This window comes from Equus quagga, chromosome 11, assembly GCF_021613505.1.
Source record: "Equus quagga isolate Etosha38 chromosome 11, UCLA_HA_Equagga_1.0, whole genome shotgun sequence".
NCBI classification, from domain to species: Eukaryota; Metazoa; Chordata; class Mammalia; order Perissodactyla; family Equidae; genus Equus; species Equus quagga.
The window spans coordinates 23,504,995-23,528,748 of record NC_060277.1 but is presented as its reverse complement, the minus strand read 5'-3'; the positions used below and the strand labels follow the sequence as shown (position 1 = coordinate 23,528,748).

The following is a 23,754-nucleotide window of genomic DNA, read 5'->3' as shown; positions in this document are numbered from 1 at the left end:
TTTAATCCTATCTGAAAGCAAGAGAGGTTGATATTAGTGACCTAAGTCTCTTACCTGGGAACAGATGGCTTAGTCCCAAAACTCCAGCCATTAACCAACCAATCATCTTTCTTTCTTTTTTTTTTTATTTGAGGAAGATTAGCCCTGAGCTAACTGCTGCCAATCCTCCTCTTTTTGCTGAAGAAGGCTGGCCCTGAGCCAACATCCATGCCCATCTTCCTCTACTTTATATGTGGGACGCCTACCACAGCATGGTTTGCCATTCGGTGCCATGTCCACACCCGGGATCCAAACCGGCAAACCCTAGGCCGCCGAATTGGAACATGTGAACTTAACCACTGTACCACCAGGCCGGCCCCCCAACCAATCTATCTTTTAGTTACCTGGATACTGAGGACCCTTCAACGTGTAAGTCTATGCCAATACTAAATTACTACGAAGATAACCCCAGAGGTTTCAGCCTGTAAATTCTACAGCCCTGTTCCCAATGATGAGAAACACAGCAGAACCTGGTGAAAGCAGATCCTACCAGAGACCCAATCAGCCCTTAATTCGAGTCAAAGAACCTCTGCCAATAACTTGCCCAAGTGCCTCCCTCACCCTACTCTGATCCCAATTCCTCAGAATAAACATTTAGAGATTCTAAGAACTTTGTGAAATATAAAAGCTAATGCTACAGTTACACGCCAAAACAGAAGCAGCTTCTCAAAGGAACCTGCTATCCTTAACTGATTCCAGGGAGAAGCATAATTAGTAAGTGAAAAGGGCATGAAATAATAGCTCTTATCTGTCATAACAGAATTGAATTCTTACTTACATCCTCCACTTCTAAATAAGCCTGGAAACAGGAAGAAAATGAGAGCAAAGGATACACTTTCCACTCTGGAATTACGCAGTTGGTAAAACTGCTACTTTTCCTTTTTATGCCACCTCAAATAACCCCACAATTTGGTCCCAGGTTCCGGGAAATCCACTCAACTATCATCCTGGCCACTTTTCTGGGGTCCTTCACCCCACTCATCCAGCTGGTCACTGAATCCTATCTCCTAAATATCCCTCAAACTTTCCCCACAGCCTTGCCTCTTTTCTACCTCCACAGCTGCTACTAAGAAACAGGTCCTCATCATTTCTCACCGGGACCTCCCTAACGGCCTCCTACTTCCACTCTCATTCGCCTCTTGCCCTTTCCACCATCTACACTGCTGCAAAATTGATGACGAAATTCGCCTCCATGAGGCTACACACCAAACTGCTGGCAGTGGTTCTCTCTAGTGAATGCCTACATTTTTGCATTACTTGTTTGCATTTTACAACAAGCATGTGGTTTCTTTTACAATCAGAAAAAAATTTACTGTTTCCATTTTGGGAACTCGCAGAATCTACCCCATTTGGAATCTATTACTCCACTTCTCCATCAGGTTAAAGGCCAAATTCTTTAGCCAGGCACACGATGATCGTGCTCTGCCTTTCTCAAACGTATGTCCAACCTCCCTCCCAAGTGCTTACTCCAGCCATCCTGAATTACCTGCGGTGGTGTTTCTTTATAACACAATTTTATATATTTTGCTTCCTCTGTGTAGAATAGAGATGATGCAATAATCTTGAGTTTATTCCGAATAATCAACCTGCCACCCACTAATACTTGTAAGTCATTAATCTGAAAGGAATGAAGTCTTGTTTATCTCCTCTTGCAGCACACTATTCCTAACCATAGCCTACAGTCCCACAGTCACACCAACACACTAAATTCTTTCCTTCTAATCAGGGAAACTGATGTCTTTAAAAGGATAAAATAAGATGACACTTTCCATCCACAGCCTAGAGATGACACAGGAGGAGGCACAATGCAGAATGCTAAATTTGGGAAGGGGATGGAAGAGAGTAGAGAAAAATGGGGCAACGACCCTAGATAAATTCACAGCACAACTTTTCACAGAGTGGAATAGCTTTATCTGAAGTGTTATAAATTTTCCTATCAAGTAAAAGCATAATAAGGACAAATTTGAAAATAGTAGGAATATCCATATTACTTTTCCTCCTCCTTTTAGCATGAAAATTCAAAAGTTGGGCACTTTTCAAAAGCACATAATTGGGTTTACCTTACTTCATTTTCTTCTACTACGTAACAAGTACAAACAGATGGAAATTACAGAGACTATACGTAATTTAATGAGCTCTCTTCTTTTGATTATAAATTACACATAACTCTCTCAAATCATATAAAATAAAGAAACAAAACCCAGATTTTTTAAAATACAAACCAAACATGAAAAAGATCACAACATTCCTTTCATTTGACTGTGTAATTGGGTCAAATGAAATCAGCAAACAGCATTACCCAATACAGATCTCCACCTAAAGAAAGAAATCAAGAAAAAGATAGGGAAAGAGGGAAGAGGATAAAGACAGTTCAACAGGTTACCATGGTGGAGGAGCAAATCTAACGATTTTCATATTTTTTGTGCTGCGTTATATAAAATAAACTTGGTTCCATTAAAAAGAATAAAATTATAATGTTCTTAGCTGTAATAATGGTACCATGATTATGCAAGAGAATGTGTTTATTTTTAGGAGATGCATGCTGAAATATTAAAGGGTATAGTAACATGATGATTGTACTTTTAATTGGTTCAGAAAAAATACATACGTATATACAAACACATTTACAGAGAAAGCCAATATGGGAACCTTTTAACTGTTTAATCTGGATCTGGGGATGGCAAACTACAGCCCGGGCCAAATCCAGCTGCTATTCTTGTAAATGAACTTTTATTGGAACACTGCCTTGCCCATTCATTCACTTGTCTATGGCTGCTTTCTCACCACAACTACTGAACTGAGTAGTTGTGACAGACGATACGGCCTCCAAAGCCTAAAATATTTACTGGCCCTTTACAGAAACACAGAAAATATCTGGCCCTTTACAGAAAAAAAAAATATGCTAACTCTTTATTTAGACAGTGGATATACGGGTGATCATACGTATGTTTGAAATTTTCTGTATGTTTTAAATATTTTATAATCAAAAGTCAGAAATACTACAATTTTATACATGAATCTTGGTGTCTCAAGAATACAGATGAATATAGAAACAGATCATTGAAACAAAGAGCTTGGACACAATCATAAAACTGATATGATACTAAAAAGTGTTATTATGCAGTTTTTAGTGCAAAAGGAACAACTTCTTACAGCAATTTGGTAGTATCTATTTTTAAACACTCCTACCCTAATAGGAATTTATCCTATAGAAACACACAAGTGTGAAAAGATTAACAGTAATAGGAGTGCTTGTTACCTGCCAGCCTCAGTTGCAAGCACTTCACATGTCACGTCATCCTCACAACAAACCAATGAGGTGAGTACTACTATTAACCCCATTTTACAGGTAAGGAAACTAAGACACAGAGTTACTTTGCCCAAGTCACACAGCTAATAAGTGGTATATCTGGGATTATGAATCCAGGTAATACAACTTCAAAGCCCAATCTTAATTGCCATTCAACGCTGCCTGTTGAAAAAAGGACAAAGGAAATGAATGCAAAGTACCCAAAAGATGAATACAAACAGCCAATACACAAATGGAGACAGTCAACCTCCCTGGTAATAAAATAATAACAATAATATAAATAAAGGCAAAGTGTTGTCTGCCTATCAGTTTAGACAAGCAGACAGCCAGCCAGTGTGGGCAAGGATGAGGAAGAAGGGGCAGCCCTGTGCCCTGCTGGCAAAAGTATAAGTTGGTTCAACCTACTAGGAAAAGAGTATGGCAATATGTTCCTAACTTTAAAATGGGCATGCCCCATGATCCAACAGTTCTGCTTCTAAGACTTTATTCTAAAGAAATAATCAGACAAGTGGGCAAATATACTAAGCATTATTTACTACAGTAAAAAAACTAGAAACAACTAAATGTTCATCAATAGGGGATTAATCATAGTAAAATATAGTCAGACAATGGAATATCATAAAGCAGTTCAAAATGATTATATGGATCCATATTTACTAACACAGACAAATAACCACATACAGCATCCAAATTAAAAAAGAATAGATTAAAACTACATATGTAGGATGATCCTACTTTTGTAATTTTTTTAAAGTGAGTATGTGTGTTTGTGTACACATCACAAATGGATGAAAAGACGTCAGGAAGGAAATGCACCAAAATATTGAGTAATCATCTCTAGATGGTGGGATTTTGAGTTTCTTACTTTCTCCCTTTTACCCTTCCTTATTATCTAATTACTTTTGCAGACTGTATAACTTGTATAATTATTTTAAAAACCATAGTCAATTTTAAATATTTGCACTTTTTTTTAATATTTTTAACTTTTTTTTTTAATACTTTATTTTTCTCTCCAAAGCCCCCCGGTACATAGTTGTGTATTTTTTTTTTAGCTGTGGGTCCTTCCAGTTGTGGCATGTAGGATGCCGCCTCAGCACGGCTTGATGAGCCGTGCCATGACGGCACCCAGGATTTGAACCGGCAAAACCCTGGGCTGCCGAAGCAGAGCTTGGGAACTTAACCACTCAGCCATGGGGCCAGCCCCTAAATATTTGCTTTTTATAGCTCAATAATCACCATTTCCTTATTTATAACATGCATGATCATTTCCTTACTTATAACATGCAGTATGTATTTAATTAAGGAATTCAGAATAATTTGCTCTTAAGGACGGACTTCAAGACATCTGAGAAATAAGAGATACTAAAGAGCCAATGATCATCAAAATTTCATGTTAAAAAATTAATGGTAATACAATTAACACATATTATTTACAGTATAGAGCATCAGCTCCTTTATTCCTCACAACTCATGAGGATATGACACCATACCCATTTTACAGATTTCTGTTTTCAGATCCTAATCCTTTCCAGTTCCTCCCAAAGTATAAAAAGCTTTTTATACACATTTAGAATTTATCTGGCCCAAACAAGAACTGAAATCTCCTCCAGATCTCTGAGTTTACTATTTCTTTCACCTCAGCACCACATATTTACCACTCATCTTACCAAACTAAAAACCACTACTCTGTCTGGCTCACTTTTCAGCCTTCAAAACTCAGCTATCCCTCCTCTTGGAAGCTTTCCAAATCACCTGCACACTCCAGGGTCAGTTCAGTGTCCCCCCAGTTACCCCCACAGAATTCTGTGCATATAGAATATATAGCCCTGTATTGTAATCTATTTAATTCTCTCTCTAGATTGTAACTAGGTCTTTTATCCTTATACTCCTAATTCCCACATAGGTTTATTCAGCAAGTATCAAATAAATGAGTGAATGATATTGCTAGTTATCACTGTATATATTTAATTTAGTCAAATGCACTATAAATCCTTAAAGGTTGGAACTTTGTCACATATCCCTTCACTTAAAAAAAAACAAAATAACTGCCAAACCTAAATAAAAGAGCTAAAACTACAAAACTCTGAGAAGAAAGCAAAAGAGTAAATCTTTGCAACTTTAGATCAAGCAGTGGTTTCCTAGCTTAAGCAACAAAAGAATAAAAGACATAAATTGGACATCATCAAAATTAAAAATACTTGTGCTTCGAAGGACACTTTCAAGAAAGCGAAAAGGTGGGGCCCAGTGGCACAGTGGTTAAGTTCACAAGTTCCACGTCAGGGGCCCAGGGTTCACCCGTTCGGATCCCAGGTGCGGACCTATGCACCACTTGTCAAGCCATGCTGTGGCAGGCGTCCCACATATAAAGTAGAGGAAGATGGGCACAGATGTTAACTCTGGCCAGTCTTCCTCAGCAAAAGGAGGAGGATTGGCAGCATATGTTAGCTCAGGGCTAATCTTCCTCAAAAAAAAAGAAAGAAAGAAAGAAAGAAAAAGAAAGTGAAAAAGCAATCCACAAAGTGAGAGAAAATATTTGCAAGTCATAAGTCAGATAAGGGCCTTGTATCCAGACTACATAAAAACTCTTACTATTCAACAACAATGAAAGAGAATAAAAAGGAAACCCAATGAAAAAATGGAAAAGGATTTGAATAGACATTTCTCCAAAGAATATATACAAATGGACAAAAAGCACATGAAAAGTTGCTCAATATCATTAGTTACTAGGAAAATATTAATCAAAACCACGATGAGATACCACTTCACACCCACTAGGCTGACTAAAATCAAAAAGACAGACAATACCAAATGTTAGGAAGGATGTAAAGAAATTGGAACCCTCACACACTGCATGTGGGAATGTAAAATGGTGCAGCTGCTTTGGAAAATAGTCTGGTAGTTCTGCAAAAGGTTAAATATAGAGTTAACAAATAACCTAGCAATTCCACTGTTAGGTATATACCCAAAACAACTTAAAATATATGGCCAAACAAAAACTTCTACATGAATGTTCGTAGCATTATTCACAATAGCCAAAAAGTGGTAACAACCCAAATGTCCATCAACTGATGAATGGATAAACAAAATGCGGTATATCCATACAAAAGAGTATTCTTCAGACATTTAAAAGAATGATGTACTCATACATTCTACAACATGGATGAACTTTGAAAACATTATGCTAAGTGAAAGAAGCCAGATACAAACCACATATAGTATGGTTTCACTTATATGAAATGTCCAGAATAGACAAATCCATAGAGAGAGAAAGTAGATTACTGGTTGCCAGGAGATAGGAGAATGGGGAAATAGGGAGTTACTATGACGGGCATAGGGTTTCTTTTGGGGGTGATGAAATGTTCTAAAATTAGACAGTGGTAATGATTATACAACTCTGTGAATATTCCAAAACCACTGAATTGTCAAAAAAAAAAAAAAGCCTCTGCCAAGATGAACTTAAATAAACAACTCACTGATGAAAAATGCAGTAACTTATCAATCAATCTCACAGAAAAGCATCCTGACAATTGATAATAAATAATTCACCTTCATCAGTCTTTTCATTAAAGATCATGGATGCTCCATAGGCAAACAGTTCTCATTACCTTTATATTAGATATCTTATCACAGATAAGGATGTTGGGGCAGGAGTTAGAAAACTACACCAATATACTAAACACTGAAATACACTACATGATCTTAAGGGAGGTATTTAAGGCAAGTGATTTGAACAAAATGTAGCTTGGCAACAGATGTTAGCTCAGGGCTAATCTTCCTCACCAAAAAATAATAATAATAATTATATATATATATATATATATATACATATATGAAAAACAGATTTTCTGGGGAAAGAAGAGCAGAAAGCAGATTTTTATGCTTATCCTCAAGAATAACTGCATATAATTAATAATTATTGATGGAAGCACTACATATGTGAATGACACAGATTTTCTTTTAAGAGAAAACCACTGGTGAAAAAGAACATTTAATGAAACAAGAAAATAAAATGCAGGTTATCAAAAATCATGTAAAATTTGAACACATTCTTGAGAAAATAAAAGCATATGTTTGCCCAGAAAAACATGTAGAAAAATATATACCACACCATTCATAATGTTCATCTACGAGTTATTTTACTTCTTTTTGCTTATCTTTATTTTTTGCCAGCTTTGAGATATTACTGACATACAGCATTGTGTAAGTTTAAGGTGTACAACACCATGATTTGATTCATGTATATACCTTGAAATGATTACCGTAATAAGGTTACATCCATCATCTCATAGTTACAATTACAAACACATCATCTCACAGTTACATAGTTACAAAACAGTTACACACAAGTGTGTGTGCTTATCTTTATTACCTAATTTTTCTTAAAGGCGTTCTATTTATATGACAAAAATTTTAATTTAGGAAAAAATAAGGTTCTCCTCTTGCATCTGTTTTCTTTACTTTGAAGGCTTAAAGTAAAATAGCCCATCATGGAACTCATTTTTCTTTCCTAATACAATAAAGTTTTTTATAACAATTCATTGTACAGGAGGAAAATATTCTATCTTCCTACTGAACCTAGCAAGGTTAATCTTCATTCTCAAAACTAAGGTGACTGTAATTTTTACTCAGTACCTACCCTTTTTATTTGCTAATTTAATCTTTAGGGAAATTTATCATGGAAACCCCCTTATATATTTGGAGAATTAATAAACAAATAATTTTCTGGGGACTTTTATACATTATAATTTAATTACTTCTCATAGCAACCACAAAAGAGAGTAATTTATCATCACACAAATTTTACAGGTGGGGAAATTGAGGTTCAGAGATATTACTTTACCAAAATCCTATAGCTAGAGAATATTAGCCCAGATATGAAATAAGTGTTTCCAATTTCAAGATTTCCTTACACCACAGTTGTGCTTTTCATTTACACCTATATTTTTTGAGAATCAGAAGCAAAAACCCCTTAAGTAGTACTTTAAGAGGGAATATCTTTATTTAAATCATTTGGACAAAAGTACTTTGTTTATTCAAATACCTTTGTGATGGAAAATGTCTTTTTGATAAAAGTACTGAATTTACAACCTCGATAAACTAAACAAAGAAGCTTAGTTACAGCTGGCCAGGAGCAAAGATCTCCTGTAAAATTTAATATGACCAAGTTCTGTTCTCTTCTAAATATGAAATTGCTCTGTTTTCCTATCATTTGTTTTAAAAGAGGACTCCCATGATGTCATATGGCTTCACTTAAAAGCCCATGCTTATCAACCTAAATTTTAAACCTTTATATTTATATGGACTTAAAGGTCTACAAAAGTTTTAGTTAATTATGTAAAGTCTTTACAAAGTGTGGGAGGCAGTGATAGCTCATAAATTGTTTTTATCATAAGCACTTGGGTGATAGCTAAGCTTTGTTAAAAACAAGACAACAGGACTCCCAAAAGGGAGTCACTTATGCTAAGCTCCCAACACCCAACGGAGACTTAATTGCAGTTTTGCCTCTTCCAGAAATGGACTCTTAAACTAATCAATCAGGAATTGCCTAATCAGCACTAGTGAGGTAATCTGCCTGATAGAGTCCTGTCATCCCCTAAAGGAAAGTGACCTTGCCATAACCAATCCACTTTTTTGCCTAGTCTAACTTCCTTGTTCTCACTTTCTTCTGCCTATTAAAGTCTTTCATTCTGGACAGCTCCTCAGAGCTCCTTTCTATCTACTAGATGGGATTTAATGAACCATTAACTAACCAATAAGATCTTTGAATTTTGCACATTGAATTTTGCTTTTTAACAGCTTAAAATTAACTCAAAGGTTTCTTTCTCCTTCACCACCTCAAACTGGACTGTGCCGCAGTGTGGCACAGATTATTATTAACTGGCTTCTCAAAAGCCATTCACAATTTGTTTTTCCTTTGCCTTCCTCTACTTCAGAGAAGGCACTCGCTTGCCACTTGGTTAGCACAGCCTCTTTTGCCTTCAGGCCTTGCTTCTTCCCCTGCTCCCTGCCTAGAACATGGAAGCAACACCTGGAAGTGCAACAATCATTTGGGACCACGTAGACAAAAAAGAGCGAACAGAGGGCAAGAGGTAGCTCTTCGGTACTATCCTTGAGCAGCTGCACCAGCCCAGCATTCCTCATCTCTAGACTTTTTGATACAAGATGAAAATAAACCTTACTTGTTTAAACCATATTGATTGGTTTTTCTGTTGTGTGAAGCCAAAATGACACAGAAATACCTTAGCTTGTGTTCTTTCCAGGGTTTAAAGGACAGCTGGATCTGCTCTCTCCCTCTCTAGTAGTTCAAAATTTTTTAAACGCTTTTAACAATTTCTACATCTAAAACAAAACATGGAACTTTGTTTGCTCTTTTACCACTCATTAGAATGACAGTCTATATATCTTTTTAAAAAAATCAGACTTCGTTATAATAAAAATTAGAGTAGAAAATTTAAGATGACTAGAAAACTTCTTAATGAACTGTATACTAACAAATTATATTTCTGAACCTATCTTCAACACAAAAGTAAGAAAAACATGGATACCATGATTACATAAATATACCGTTTTCCAAGGGAAAAAATGCTGCTTTTTAACAAGCCGAAGGTATTTCCAACTATAAATTGTGTTAAACACTGGTGAGAGGTGGAATGAGAGGTATTTCAACCATGAACTACAATCCCTGAGGAGCTAAAGAGAGATGTAAACTGTAAAGCTGGCCAGACCTTTATCTCAGCTTCTGGCAAAGTATAGAGAAAACAGCTCTAATTACGAACAGGCTAAGACAAAAACCATTTCACCTAGCAAATTGCGATAAGGAACAGTCAAAGCTACTGAAGTCAAGATAAGAGGGGCACATATATATTGTCAGTGGTGGCGAATGAAACTATACATGAAAAGCAATTAGGAAATATATACTAAGAGCTTTAAAATAACTAATATCCTTTGACACAGTAAATTTATTTATAAGACTTTATTGTAGGAAAGAATCATATATGGACCAAGATTTACATACAAGAACAACTATTAGTGTTATGTATATTATTAAAATACTGGAAAGAACTTAAATGTTTAATAATTAGAAAGGGTTAACTAAAGCATTCTATATCCACATGATAGAAGAATGTAGATAGTCATTAAAAATCATGTTTTCAAAGGGAATTTAATAATATGGATAAACATTCATCATATCTTAAGTCAGAGGATCCCAAACTCATTCAGAGTGCTCTTAGTATCTTAGTAATATGTTCATGACACCTCTAGGTCAAAAGAGATACCTAATAATTCCAGTACGGAGGTTCCTCAAAAAGTTAAAAATAGACCTGCCATATGATCCAGCAATTCCACTTCTAGGAATGCACTCAAAGGAAACGAAAGCACTGTCTCAAAGAGACATCTGCACCCCATGTCCACTGCAGCATTATTCACAACAGCCAAGACATGGAAACAACTTAAATGTCCACTGGCAGATACATGGATAAAGAAAATGTGGTGTATATGTACAATGGAATATTATTCCACCATAAAAAAGAAGGAAATCCTGCCATTTGCAACAACATGTATGGACCTTGAGGGCATTATGTTAAGTGGTATAAGTCAGACAGAGAAAGATAAATACAGTATGATCTCACTTAAGCGGAATCTAAAAAACAGAACTCACAGAAACAGAGGATTGGTGGCTGCCAGAGGCAGAGAGGGTTGAAGGTGGGGGTATGGCTGGGTGAAGGTGGTCAAAAGGTACAAATTTCCAGTTATAAGATAAGTAAGTTCTGAGGATGTGAGGTACAGCATGGTGACTCTAGCTAACAATACTGTGTTGTATATTTGAAAGTTGCCAAGAGAGTAAATATTAAAAGCTCTCATCACAAGAAAAAAAATCTGTAACTTTGAGGTGATGGATGTTAACTAAACTTATTGTGGTAACCATTTCACAACATATACATATATCAAATCATCATGTTGTACACCTTAAACTAATACAATGTTATATGTCAATTATATCTCCATAAAACTGGGGGGGGGGGGACCCACCACAATGAGATAACTACTTCACACACACTAGAATGGCTATAATAAAAGAAAAAAACAGAAAATAACAAGTGTTGGCGAGGACATGGAGAAACTGGAACCCTCATACATTGTATGTGGGAATGTAAAATGGTGTGGCCACTGTGGAAAAGATTTGGCAGTTCCTCAATAAGTTAAATATACAATTACCATAAGATCCAGCAATTCCACTCCTAGACAACTAAAGACCTATGTTCAAACAAAAACTTGTCCACAAATGTTCATAGCAGCATTATTCACAACAGCCAAAAAGTAGAACCCCAAATTCCCATCAATGGATGAATGGATAAATAAAGTGTGGTATAACCATACAGTCATATATTATTCAGCCATAAAAAGCAGTGAAGTACTGACATACACTACAATACGGTGGACTTGAAAACATGCTAAGTGAAAGAAGCCAGCCACAAAAGGCCACAGAGTATATAATTCCATTTATATAAAATATCCACAATAGGCAAATCCATAGCAGAAAGTAGATAGTGGTTGCCAGGATCTAGAGGAGGAGAAATTGGGAACTGACTGCCTAACAGATATGGGGTTTCCTTTTGGGGTGATGAAAATGTTCTGGAATTAAGTAGTGGTGGCAGTTGCACAATGCTATGAATATACTAAAACTCACTGACTTGCACACTTTAAAATGGTGAACTTTATGTTATGTCAATTTTACGTCTAATAAAAAATACATTATTATGTATAAATAATCCATAGAAAACACTAGGAGAGGGGGAATGGGAATTGGAGGAAGGGAGTCAAAAGGTACAAACTTCCAGTTATAAGATACATAAGTACTATGGATGTAAGGTATAACATACATAACCACAGTTAACACTTCTGTATGATACATGGGAAAGTTGTTAAGAGAGTAGATCCTAAGAGTTCTCATCACAAGGAGAAATAGTGTTTTTCTTTTCTTTCTATTGTATCCGTATGAGATGAGGGGTGTTAACTAAACCTATTGTGGTAATCATTTTACAATATATGTAAGTCAAACCATCATGCTGTACACCTTAAACTTATACAGTGATGTATATAAATTACTAATCAATAAAATTGGGGGAAAAAAGAAAACACCAGGAGAAAATATGCCAAAATATTATCAATGCTTCTCTCTGAGTGGTCTTATTACAACTGATTTATGTTTTCTTCTTTATGTTCCTATAATTCCTAACTTTTCTTTAATGAACATATATTGGTTTTTTGTTAAAACACCGATTTTTATAAGAAAATAAAAGTTTTTATTTTTTTTAAATCTTGCCTTTTTCCAATAATAAAAGTTAACCATAGTCTACTTTTTAAATGCTTTATATTTTAAAGTAGGTAATATCACATAGTAAAACAAATACATATAGATATTTTTCAAATAATTCAGAGTATACAGGTTTTTTAAAAGGTCTTCCTCTCAACCCAAATTCCCTTGCCATAAACAATCACTATTAGCAATTTGTTGTGAATACTTCCAGTCCCAGTTTTTGCAGTCAGAGATTATATCTCATTTATCCTTGTATCCTCATTACGTATGGCACAATACTTGACTCATGGAAAGGAATCAAATGATAAACAGCAAAGGATGGATAAATGAATGGATAGCCAGAAAAATGGGACAGAGATGATGGACAGATGGATAGAAGATAGGCAGATGGAGAATGGATGGATAGAAATTTGAACAGAGAATAGATTGATGGATGAATACGTAAGTAGATGGATGTTATTGAGAAATTACTATTAAATGACTTAAAGTGATAATCTTACTAACTGACCTTTCTAATGATTCCTTTCAGCTACTGTACCCTGATCCTTTATACTATTACATCTGCCTATTACGACTGACCTCTATTGTGCCCTTCTTGATAACAGTTTGGGTAAGAAAAATTTAAAAGGAATTATAATTGAACATAAATGAACCAGTTTTTACTTATTTGAGGAAAATGTGAACCAGAGATTTTCAGTCCTATCAACTATATTCTACTCAGTGGCCTCAAATTTGCAGCTGGCTCAGTGCCAGACACAAAGTACAATTCAGTAAGTTATTATATTGATTGGAATTACCTATATATTGATAAGTAAAACAAATATAATTTCTCTATAAGTGAAAACAGAAAAATGTTTCCATTGTCTTGGTCTAGTCCTCAGATTATAAGAAAAACACTAAGAAGGAAAAGCTAAAAACAGCACATAGAGTATACAAAAAAAAATTACTGAAGAATTGTTTATAATGGTGAAACACTAGAAACAACCTAAATATTAATAGGTAATTTATTTATTTTATTAAACCAATGCCCTGTAGAACTCAGGCAGTCAGACTCCTGAATTCAGGTCATTCTGAATAAAAGAATAGCCACAACCACCGAAGACCAACGTGGTAATCCAAACGATTAAATAAAAGAAATCTTCCAGAATGTAGAGGGGGGAAAAGAGTTGAAAATTTTGAGAATGAATTTAAGAGACATGGAAGATGGAGCCTAAAATGTCAACATTTCTTAATAAGCACATTTGAAGAAGAGAACAAGAGAGGCTACACAGAGAGGAGAGGAAATAATAAATAAATAACAGGAAATAAAAATTGCCCTACCCCAAAGACAAAAGAAAGGGCCCACTAAAAGATCCCTAAGGAACCGGCAGGATTGGAAAAGGGGAGTGAAGGAGTGGAGTGTGGGGTGGGGGGAGTGCAACTAAAGCTACTGACTACCACTTTCCAACATGTGAAGCTCAATCATGTGCAGAAGTTATCTATGTAAAAAACAATTTGTAAACGACAGAAGAAACAAAGCCAGATGAATTAAAAAAGAAAAAAAAAGACCTACATTTTCTAGACAGACTTTGGTAAAATTTTAGAATGCATGGATAAAGTGAAAAATCCTAAGAGACTCCAGAGAGGAAAAAAACATTCCAGTAAAGAAACTTCCCATGAACAACAAGAAATACCAGAAGACACGAAGCAATAGTTTTGGGTTCTGAGAAAAAAATTATTCTTAATATAGAATTCTATATTCAGCCAAACTATCAATCAAGTATGAAGACAAAATCAGAGATGCAAGAACTCAGAAAATCTACACATCCTGTATGAAAAAGTTACTCAAAAAGATGTACTCAACTAAACAACAAAAAAAATTCCAAGAGAAAAACACACATGGGGTATAAAGAAAAACTATTAGCTGGGCATGACTCGGAAGACTTGAAGAAAGGGCAAAATAAGAAGAGCCATTAGGCCCTAATACCTGGAAGATTGTTTCAAGCAGCACTTACTTAATACGCAAGATTACATTTCCTTCTCCACGGGTCTCAACATACTAATTCATTCAGCAATAAATAAATTTCATAATCATAATATTTTAAAGCTGTTGAATGGTTTCCAATGGTTACTTTTTAGAATCAACCCATAGACAAAAAGAAATGAATAAACCAGGATGCTATAAAACTATACTTTAAAAATCAGGAGATAAAGAAAAAGAGTAAGAAAAATGTTACTTTCCTTAATATTCACATCAGGAAGATCACAGATAACACTTGGGGAGTCAAGAAAAAGAAATTTAAGTTTATAATTTAAAGTCATAAAAGTATTCACCACAAAAAAATGTAAAATACCAAAGATAATAAATGTGAAGGTTGAGATAGGAAATGGAGAAAAAAGCAGGTAGTGAGATTTCACAAAATTGCTCAGCTTTTCTAATGGAAAGTCAACAGAAAATGCCTAAAGTAGATAAATCAAGAAACACAATTATATGTATTTACTTAAAGTTATAATGGTAAGCACCAACAAAACTTAGAAACAGTTAACACTCATCACCTCTTGAGAAGTGAAGGGGGCTTGGGAGTGGACAGTGAGAAGGAAAGCTTTTACTTTTCATTTTACGTACAATTGTACTGTTGGAGCATTTTTAATCATGTGCAACTATCATTTGATAAATTTTAAAAGCATAAAAGTAAAAATATTTCCACTTCGATACAAATATACTATAAAGATCAAAAGATTGCTGAGAAATTAGTTAATAGAACTCTGGTTTTCCAAGTTACACAAGCTCAAATTACATATAACTTTTCAGAAGAACGGAAGGCCAATTTTTTTTTTTTTAATTTGCACCTAAACCAAAGCAATAGGATTGACTCAGTGTTTAAGTCACTCTGAAAATGCCATTATAATAATCACATTGCAAAAGAAAAGGGGGAAAAGGAAACTAACTTTTGTAGTTTGTGCCTCAAACTGCTTGGTACTTTTAGAGATGAGCTTATTTAACACTTAGAACGAAAATGATAACTTTCCTGCAGAAAGACGCAACTAACCCACCCATAAAGCAGAAGTTTTACCTTATCTTTCCAGCAGCCAGGGACTTACCTTTCTGTCCAAACGTAAAAACCTACAAATATCTGCAAAACAGTTTGCCATGACAGGGTTTTGGTCTGTGGTCACAGAACAAATCAAAGTTAGCTGGCCTACTTGGTAATTAAATCCATTCCCTAATCCCATTCAGCTTAGTAACTGAGATCATCAACCACAAAGTCTCATTAAAATAATATTTTTAAATAGAAAATACACAACAGGTTTAAAGCCTCTATAAGGATGCCATGTTTTTCCTTTAGAAAGATTTATTCTGTTAGAAATTGAAGGTATTTTATAAGGACACCAATTATTCAGGACTTTCCAGGGTTTTATTTCTCTTTGATTCATCACTCACTTCTGGATAACGACTCAAACCCTCAATAAAAAACTACCACTGCACACTTGTATCCTGAATTACATCCTGTCGTCTCTCTTGAGACTCTCTTTTATCCTGCACAATGCATGCTCAAAACGGCTATTACAGGAAGTGCTGGGCTATCAGCTATTTATAAATGGACAAAAATCTTTAAATAGCCTTGTCAGCCACAACTTTATGATTCTAGACCTTTAAAACTACCTGTTTTTAAAGAAATATGTTAGTAATTCAAAATATTAAAATGTTCCCCCCCCAAAAAAAAGAGTCTTGCCCCTTTGTTTTGGAATTCAAAAGTAGTATTAACATTATACAGTCACAACATCTCAAAATAATGAACAAGTTGATCTTTAAAAACATATTAGCTGGGGCTGGCCCAGTGGCCTAGTGGTTGAGTTCACACGCTCCACTCTGGCACCCTGGGGTTTGCCAGCCCGGATCCTGGGCGTAAACCTACACACCGCTCATCGAGCTATGCTGTGGAAGCATCCCACATACAAAACAGAAGAAGATTGGCACAGATGTTAGCTCAGGGCCACTCTCCCTCAAGCAAAAAGAGGAAGATTGGCAACAGGTGTTAGCTCAGGGCCAATCTTCCTCACCAAAAAAATAAAAATAAAATTATTATTATTATTATTTTTAAAGCCTTAACATTTCTCTGCCTTATTCTCAGCCCCCTCTGTCTCCAGCCTTTAGATATTTATATCTCATACATCACCATATTAGCAAATCATTTCAAGCCATTACCTCCAAAGGTAAGCAGCTTCTAGGAATTTAACTTACAGCTATACTAATATGCACAAAATACTGGACCTACTAAGATAATCTTGGCAGTGTTAGCACTAGCAAAAGACTGGAGACAGCCTAAATGTCCATCAACAGGGATAGTTAAATTATGTAGGTCAATACAATGGAGTACAATGAAACTATTAAGAGGAACTAGGTACATAAGATATGTAATGATCTTCAAGTTATATTTAAGGTTAAAAAACATAGAGAAGAAAGCATACAGTACGCTATCACTTACCATTAAACACATCCCTCAAGAAAATCTCTAAAAAGGAAAGCCAAGAATGCTTGCCTCTAGAAAGAGAAAAGGGGGCTGGGAAAGGGAAGGCTTATATTACATTGTATATTTTTTTACACACATACACTTATTACTTACTAAACACACACTTTTTTTTTTTTTTTACAAAATACTTTTTTGAAGAAGTAATCAAATATCCTTGATTCCACTCACAAATTAACAGTTTTTCAGTTTGAGTCCTGGTTTTGCTTTATCAAACTATTTCAGCCTCAAAATTTCTCCCATAACTGGAAAGAAAAGACACGAGCTTTCCTATTTCATTTGTCCACACTGTCATTTATACATTTTTATTAAAAGGTCACTTCATGGATTTGAGCATTATAAAGGTGTTGCTAAGCCACTTGTTCCAAAAACTCTAAACTTGTGCAATCCAGTATTACAGCTACCAGCTAGTTTCTCGGTCACACTAATCACATTTCTTGAGCCACATGTGGCCAGTGGCTATCATTATGGATAGCACAGACGCATTTTCATCATTGCAGAAAGTTCTGCTGGACATCACTGCTCCAGACTAAGGGTCAGCAAACTACAGCCAGCAGGCCAAATCCAGCCCACCACCTGTTTTTGTAAATACAGTGTAACTGGAACACGGCCCTTCTGATTTGTCTTCATCTATATATTGTCTGTGGGCACTCTGGCACTACGGCAGCAGATTCAAGTAACTGCAACATAGATGGAATGGCCCACAAAGCCACAATATTTAGTATCTGTCTCTCGACAGAAAAAGTTTGTGACCACTGCTCTAGACAACCAAATTTCATTGAAAAGAACATTTGTTTCCCTTGGGTCTCAAAAATAAAGTTTTGAAGGCTTGCAATGCATAAATAAAGAATTACTTAAACATAAACCAGTGTCCACTTGATTTACTAAGTGCTAAAAATACTTAATTTTTCAACATAAATCCATAATAGCAAAAAATTTCCTAAAATTTGTTTGAATGCTGACATTTTCTAAGCATCTCTACAAAATAGCTAGCAAAATCACAGAAGACAGATTACTACACTCTAGATATTTTAAAACAGCTGACTGAAGAGAAAAAAATACCTAATAGTTCAGAAAAATTTACCTATGCTCCTTTTTAATCTATTAAGTGTATCAAGTCTTGAAAAGCAACATATAATTTCTGAAAAAAATTACACTAGATCTAGTTAGTGCTACAGAAATATTTATATTTAACCAGTTATCTCCTGCAACATCACAATACTTCAGGCTTTAAGGACATGAGTGAAGTATGTTTACCAATTTAGGGTACTTTTTAAAATTTAATAAAATTTTTGAGTGTGCATTGTATGCCCAACCCTGTACAAGGCACTAGAAATAGGATGACCCATGTGTAGTTAACAGGTTATGGGGCACATAATTATCACTGATAGTAATGATATCACACACATAAGAACAAAGAGGGGCAGAAGCACAGCTAATGAGTACACGGGGTGAATAAGGGAAGGCTTCTAGAAGAAAAGCTACTTGAATTGGGTATTGAAGTGTGAGCAGGAGTTTGCTAGGTTCGTGGGGGGCGAAGGGAAGGGGAGGAAGGAATGGCAGAGCAACACCATCCTAGTTTGAATGAAGAAAAAAGAAAATGAGGCATAAAAAGGACTTAGCAAGTCCTAGAAAATAGGAGTTCAATGCTACAGAAGCATATGGCTTGAACATACTGGAAAAGGAGGGAGTTGGCGGCAGGTGTCAAGGCTGTAAAGACTTCGACTTTAGGATCCGAATGCAAATGCCTTTCCATGCTAAACTAAGGAATTAAGATTGGATGTGATTATATGAGCCACAAAGAACAGTTTTCCAAGAAGAGATATGCCATGATTGATTTTATTTTGTAGGAAAATGACACTGGCAGCAACCTGGACCTTGGACTATAGTTAGGAAAGACCAGTGGCAGAGACCCACTGGGCTACTGTGCAAATGAGAGATGACGGCCAAGAGTAATGACAGTGAGGATGAAGAGAAACCAGATGAAGAGCAGCAACTACATGTGGTAGAATCTAGTCCTGCACTCCTAATTTTTTAAACTGTCCCTCATCTGTGATATTTTCCCTTTTCCATACTTTTTGGTATTGATGTATCCTTTGCAAGAAAAAAGTTTATACAATAAGACTGTCAAAACTGGAGGCAATATGGCCTTTTTTTTCTTCCCATGGTATTAGGAAGGAAAACACATTAGAAAATGTAAGAACTCAAGAGTCAAGAGATCTGGATTATAGGCTTGTCTTTGCTGTGAGACCATGGGCATGACAATTAACCTCTAAAAGTTCTGGTTTTCTCATTTGTAAAAAGAGGAAATTAGACTAGATGATCTAAAACTCTTTTGAGAGTTCTAAAATGTTACAGTCATACTGATACATCTTTAAACTTTGGGAGGTCTCAAAAAAAATGCAAACAGATTCACCTATTTTAACTACAAACCAAATACAAAAAAAATCCATCAAAAAAGGGCAGACACTATTGTACCTATTATTTACCTATATGTATCTACATGTACCTACATTTATTTGTGAAAAATTTCATGACATACATTAAGACATGCAGTCACCAACTATTCATCTGGAACCCTAAGGCAAAACTGAAACTCTAAGATGTCTCTGTCAGCCATTTCACTTTCAATTACTAAGTATCTTTCAAAAACGTCTCCAAAAAGGAGCATGCTTTTTTCGGAGTGCTTCAAAAAACTAAGTGAACGTCTGCAAAGTTGAATAGTAGAATCGTCGGGTACAACGGTTTTCAGACATACTACTAGCCTATGGAATCATATTTGTCTGAACCTACTACCGACAAAAGAACTTTTTAACAATATTCCTTTATCAATCAAAACAAAGTGGTTCAAACTTGAGAAATATGGTCTTGAGATTTGTAACCATAAACAGTTATGTGTGACTCTTTACTAATGTTTAAAGAAAAATTGTACTATAAATTCTTGTTCATACTAGAAAGTCTAGAAATATTATGAACTTGTTTCCAAGAATAATTTTTATGCCTGATTTTTAAAAAAAGTAGTTGAGTCAAAAGACTCTCTCCCTTCAAAACCAAAAGATGGAACAAACATTTTTATTAAAGGTGAAAAACCCAGATGTAAGTCTTGCATTTCCAGTCAGCTATAAATTTATGTAACATAATTAATATAGCCTAAGTTAAAGTCATATTTCAAGGGAAATAACATTCTAAGGTTTTGTAAGCTGTAGTATTAAATTATAAACAGACTTTTCTAATGACATTTTATGTTACATTACTTCTTTCAGGGTTTCTTCTAAACACCTGAACAATTTTTTGGTTGTATACTACATTATACACACCAAAATAATTTCTCCTCAACATACCCATGTGATTTCTTTCTTGCTCCCTAAAATAGCATTATTTTTCTGAGTTAACCAAAATAAATTCCGGAAAGAGCCAAACTGTAATTTACCATGATCAGAGTATAAAATCTATTACTATGCAAATCTGTATCAGTTTAGAACCATCGCTAAAAACTTCTTGTTCTTTCAAACCACTAGCATCAATGAACATACAGCTAATCCTGCTACCAACCCGCAGAGATGTGGGTGTTTACTGTAACGCCTCAAATCTCAACTAGACCCTTAGTCCAAGAAAAAAGCCTTCATAATGATTTTTCTTACACGTAATATAGTGATTTAAACTAATGCTTTCAGATCCTGAAAGTTTTTTTTAAAGTATAGTATTTTGAAGATACACAAACGGATCTTACTCTACTAAAGCTTTATTAATTCTAACCAAACAAATTTCACTCAAGAAGGAAGTGTATTCGAATCAAGAACTTTATTAGAAGGGAAAATATTCCAAAAGAATAAGTAGAAGCAGGATTTAAAATACTTTTTAGTTGTAGCCCATACTATTCAAATACAATTCAGAAGCAGAATTTTTAACTTTTCTCAAAAGTTGCCTGCTAAAAAGAAGCTATTTTAACAAAAAAAAGTATATTTTTAAAATTCCAGATCAAGTATATTACAAAGTTAGCATGAGGAATACGAAAAAAAAAAAAAAATCTCATTTGTTTTGTAAGGCCAGTGTCTAAACAGGAAAACTAGACGTGCTTTCCCCAAATACATCTGATAAGAGTCCCGCAGGAATACAAGTTAACTATAGGACCTCACATTCCAAAATACTCATTCAAGGACTCCTGGCAATCAACTCAAAGAATCATGAGAGAAGGTTAGAAACAACTGAATACTATGGGGCCCGTTCAATTATAACAAGAAAAAAATTAACTGCAATAATAACAATTCTTTACACTTGTATATTACCTTGTAATTTTCAGGATACTTTATGATAAAACAATTTATAAAGTTGTGCTTTTTCGTTCCCTGGATGAAATTAGCACGCACACACACAAGCTCCTACCTACTTTGGTCCTAGAGTTCATAAATCAACCGTATCAATTACAACAGAGTGCGCGGAACGATAAACAGCACTTCAAATCTTACTAATGTCACTGTGGCTGATATTCCGTTTATTCGGAAAACGTTGCGCGACGATCCTAAAAACTCTCTTCCATAGAGAGTCTAAGCGGACAGGCAGATGTTCCTGGGCTCCCTAACTCTGGGGGAGGGGAATTCCTGCCAGGATGGGCCGCGGGGGGACGACTGGTTTCAAGCTACCCTTCGCAGGCAGGGAGCTGGTTCCACCTGTCCTGCAGTGGAGCCCGTCTGCCCTGCAGGACGAACGACAGGCGTTCTCAGCACTAGCCAGCTCGCCTTCTCCAGAGAGAACAATCAGTAAGGGCTTCCTAAGGAGTTCCTACGGGTCTCCCTCGACTCCCAGGAAAACAAAGGTTCAGGCCCAGCTCTGTGTCACTCCGCATTCCGTTCTGGATAATCTAGGTGCCCGATGAACCCCAGCAAGCAGTTATTTGGCGGAGGATGGAGAAGAGGACATAAGTACACCCGAGGTGGGAGAAACGAGTTGCCAGAGAACTAGGCGGACTCTGAAGTTCTGCGGGCAGAACGCGGTTAGTCTCCCAGGAGAGCCTACGTTCGAGGGAAGGTGTGGAATTCAGAACGCGAGAAAGCGAAATCCGGGGCCGGGGAGGAGGGGTCCAGAAGCCGCCCGGCGTGCGACAGGGACGGGAGGGACTGCGCTGAGGGGCCAGTGGCTGGCCGGCCCCAAGGGCGGTGGTGCCCAGCGGGTCAGCCCTGTGAGGCTGGACAGGACCCCGGCGCTCGGCCGCCCGACGGGCTCCTCGGCGCGGTTTCAAACCGCCGCCCCCGGAGGCGCTCCGCCGATTGGAAGTTCCACACGACCGTCACCAGCCCAGGGCCGGAGCGGCAACTCCTCGGCGGGGCTCTTCCAGCCCTCCGCGTCGCCCCAGGAGACCAGAGCCCACCAACTCCCCCTCCCACCCAGGTTCCAACTCCAGTCCCGCCGCCAGCGCCAGGCACGCGGAGGGCGCCCTCCGGGACGGCACCGACGCCCCCCGACCGGGCTGCGCCGCGGGAGTCCGAGGGGCGCGACGGGGCCGCGCGGGAGGCGGGCAGAACCCGCGTCCCTCAGAGTCTGCCCCGAGAGGCGGCCGCGCGACCACCTCCGCTTCGCCCCTCCAGCACGGCCCGACCGGGCTCCGACCCACCCATCCCGCGCGGTCGCGGGCAGGGCGAGGACCCGAGCGAGCCTACTCCCCCCGCCCCTGCTCTTACCCATCTTTCCGCCTCGCCTTGTAGACGTGCCCGTAGGTGCCGCGTCCCACTTTGCACCCTTCGTACTCAAACAAATCCTCCACCCGCTCCCGCTCCGCCGCCAGCTTCGCCTTGAAATCATAATCCATTGTCTGCTTCCCCCATAGAGGCACCGGGACGCGGGGGCCGCCGCCGCTCAGTCCCTCCTCCTCCTCCCCCCGCGACCGCCGCTCCACTTCTCTAACAGCCGCCTCTCGGGCGCGCGCGCGCCGCCCGCCGCCCCACGGTCCGCCTTCAGCAAGGGACTCCTCGGCGGCCGCAGCAGCCACCTCCTCCACCTCCTCCTCCTCCGCGGCGGCGGCGGCGGCTCCCGCAGGCACCCCCAGTCCCGCCTCCCCCCTTCATTTCCTTGTTTTGGAACCTGGTGGGCCGCGCCACGGCTTCCTCGAGCTCATTAACGAACCAGCCCTCCCGCCCCGAGGTCGCAGAAGCTCCTGGGAAATGTAGTTTCGGACGCCTCAGGAGCAGTGGAGTTTTGCCAGAGAAAGTAATACAACTCCCAGGTTGCCATGGGCCGCCACAGCCTCGCCTCCACAAGGCATGCACGCCTGCGCACTGGGGCCGCCCCTCCCCCTCAGGTAGCGCCGGACTGCGAGTTCCCGTGAAGGTAGAAAGCGCAAAGTTGTAGTGTGCTTTCTGCGAGTCTGTGGGAGATGGTGGGAAAAAAGACCCTTGCTCTGGTGTGAGGAAGCTACTCCACTATAACTGCCTCCGGGCGAGAAGGAGAGGGGAAAGTATTTAACAAGCGACTGGCCCAGGAGTTTGTTCCAGTGATTTGAGAGGCGAGGACTGTGGTTAGGGCAGCTGTACTGCAGATTGTTGTTTGTTTTTTGTGGCAATTGGTCCGCCTGTTACCCCGCCCCC

At 37.8% G+C, this 23,754-nt stretch overlaps 1 protein-coding gene across 2 annotated transcripts in view; it reads right to left on the bottom strand.

Annotated features, from left to right (window-relative positions):
- CDK19 (cyclin dependent kinase 19) overlaps nt 1-23,200 on the bottom strand; it is a 161,973-nt gene extending 138,773 nt beyond the window's left edge. Inside the window, exon 1 of one of the 2 annotated variants that reach the window (XM_046675895.1) lies at nt 22,852-23,200. In XM_046675895.1, the coding sequence (XP_046531851.1) occupies nt 22,852-22,979 (128 nt within the window). In that variant the 5' untranslated portion in view covers nt 22,980-23,200. The remainder of the gene's footprint in view (nt 1-22,851) is intronic. The other variant, XM_046675896.1, reaches the window with a different exon arrangement.
- Nucleotides 23,201-23,754: the final 554 nt, after the last annotated feature.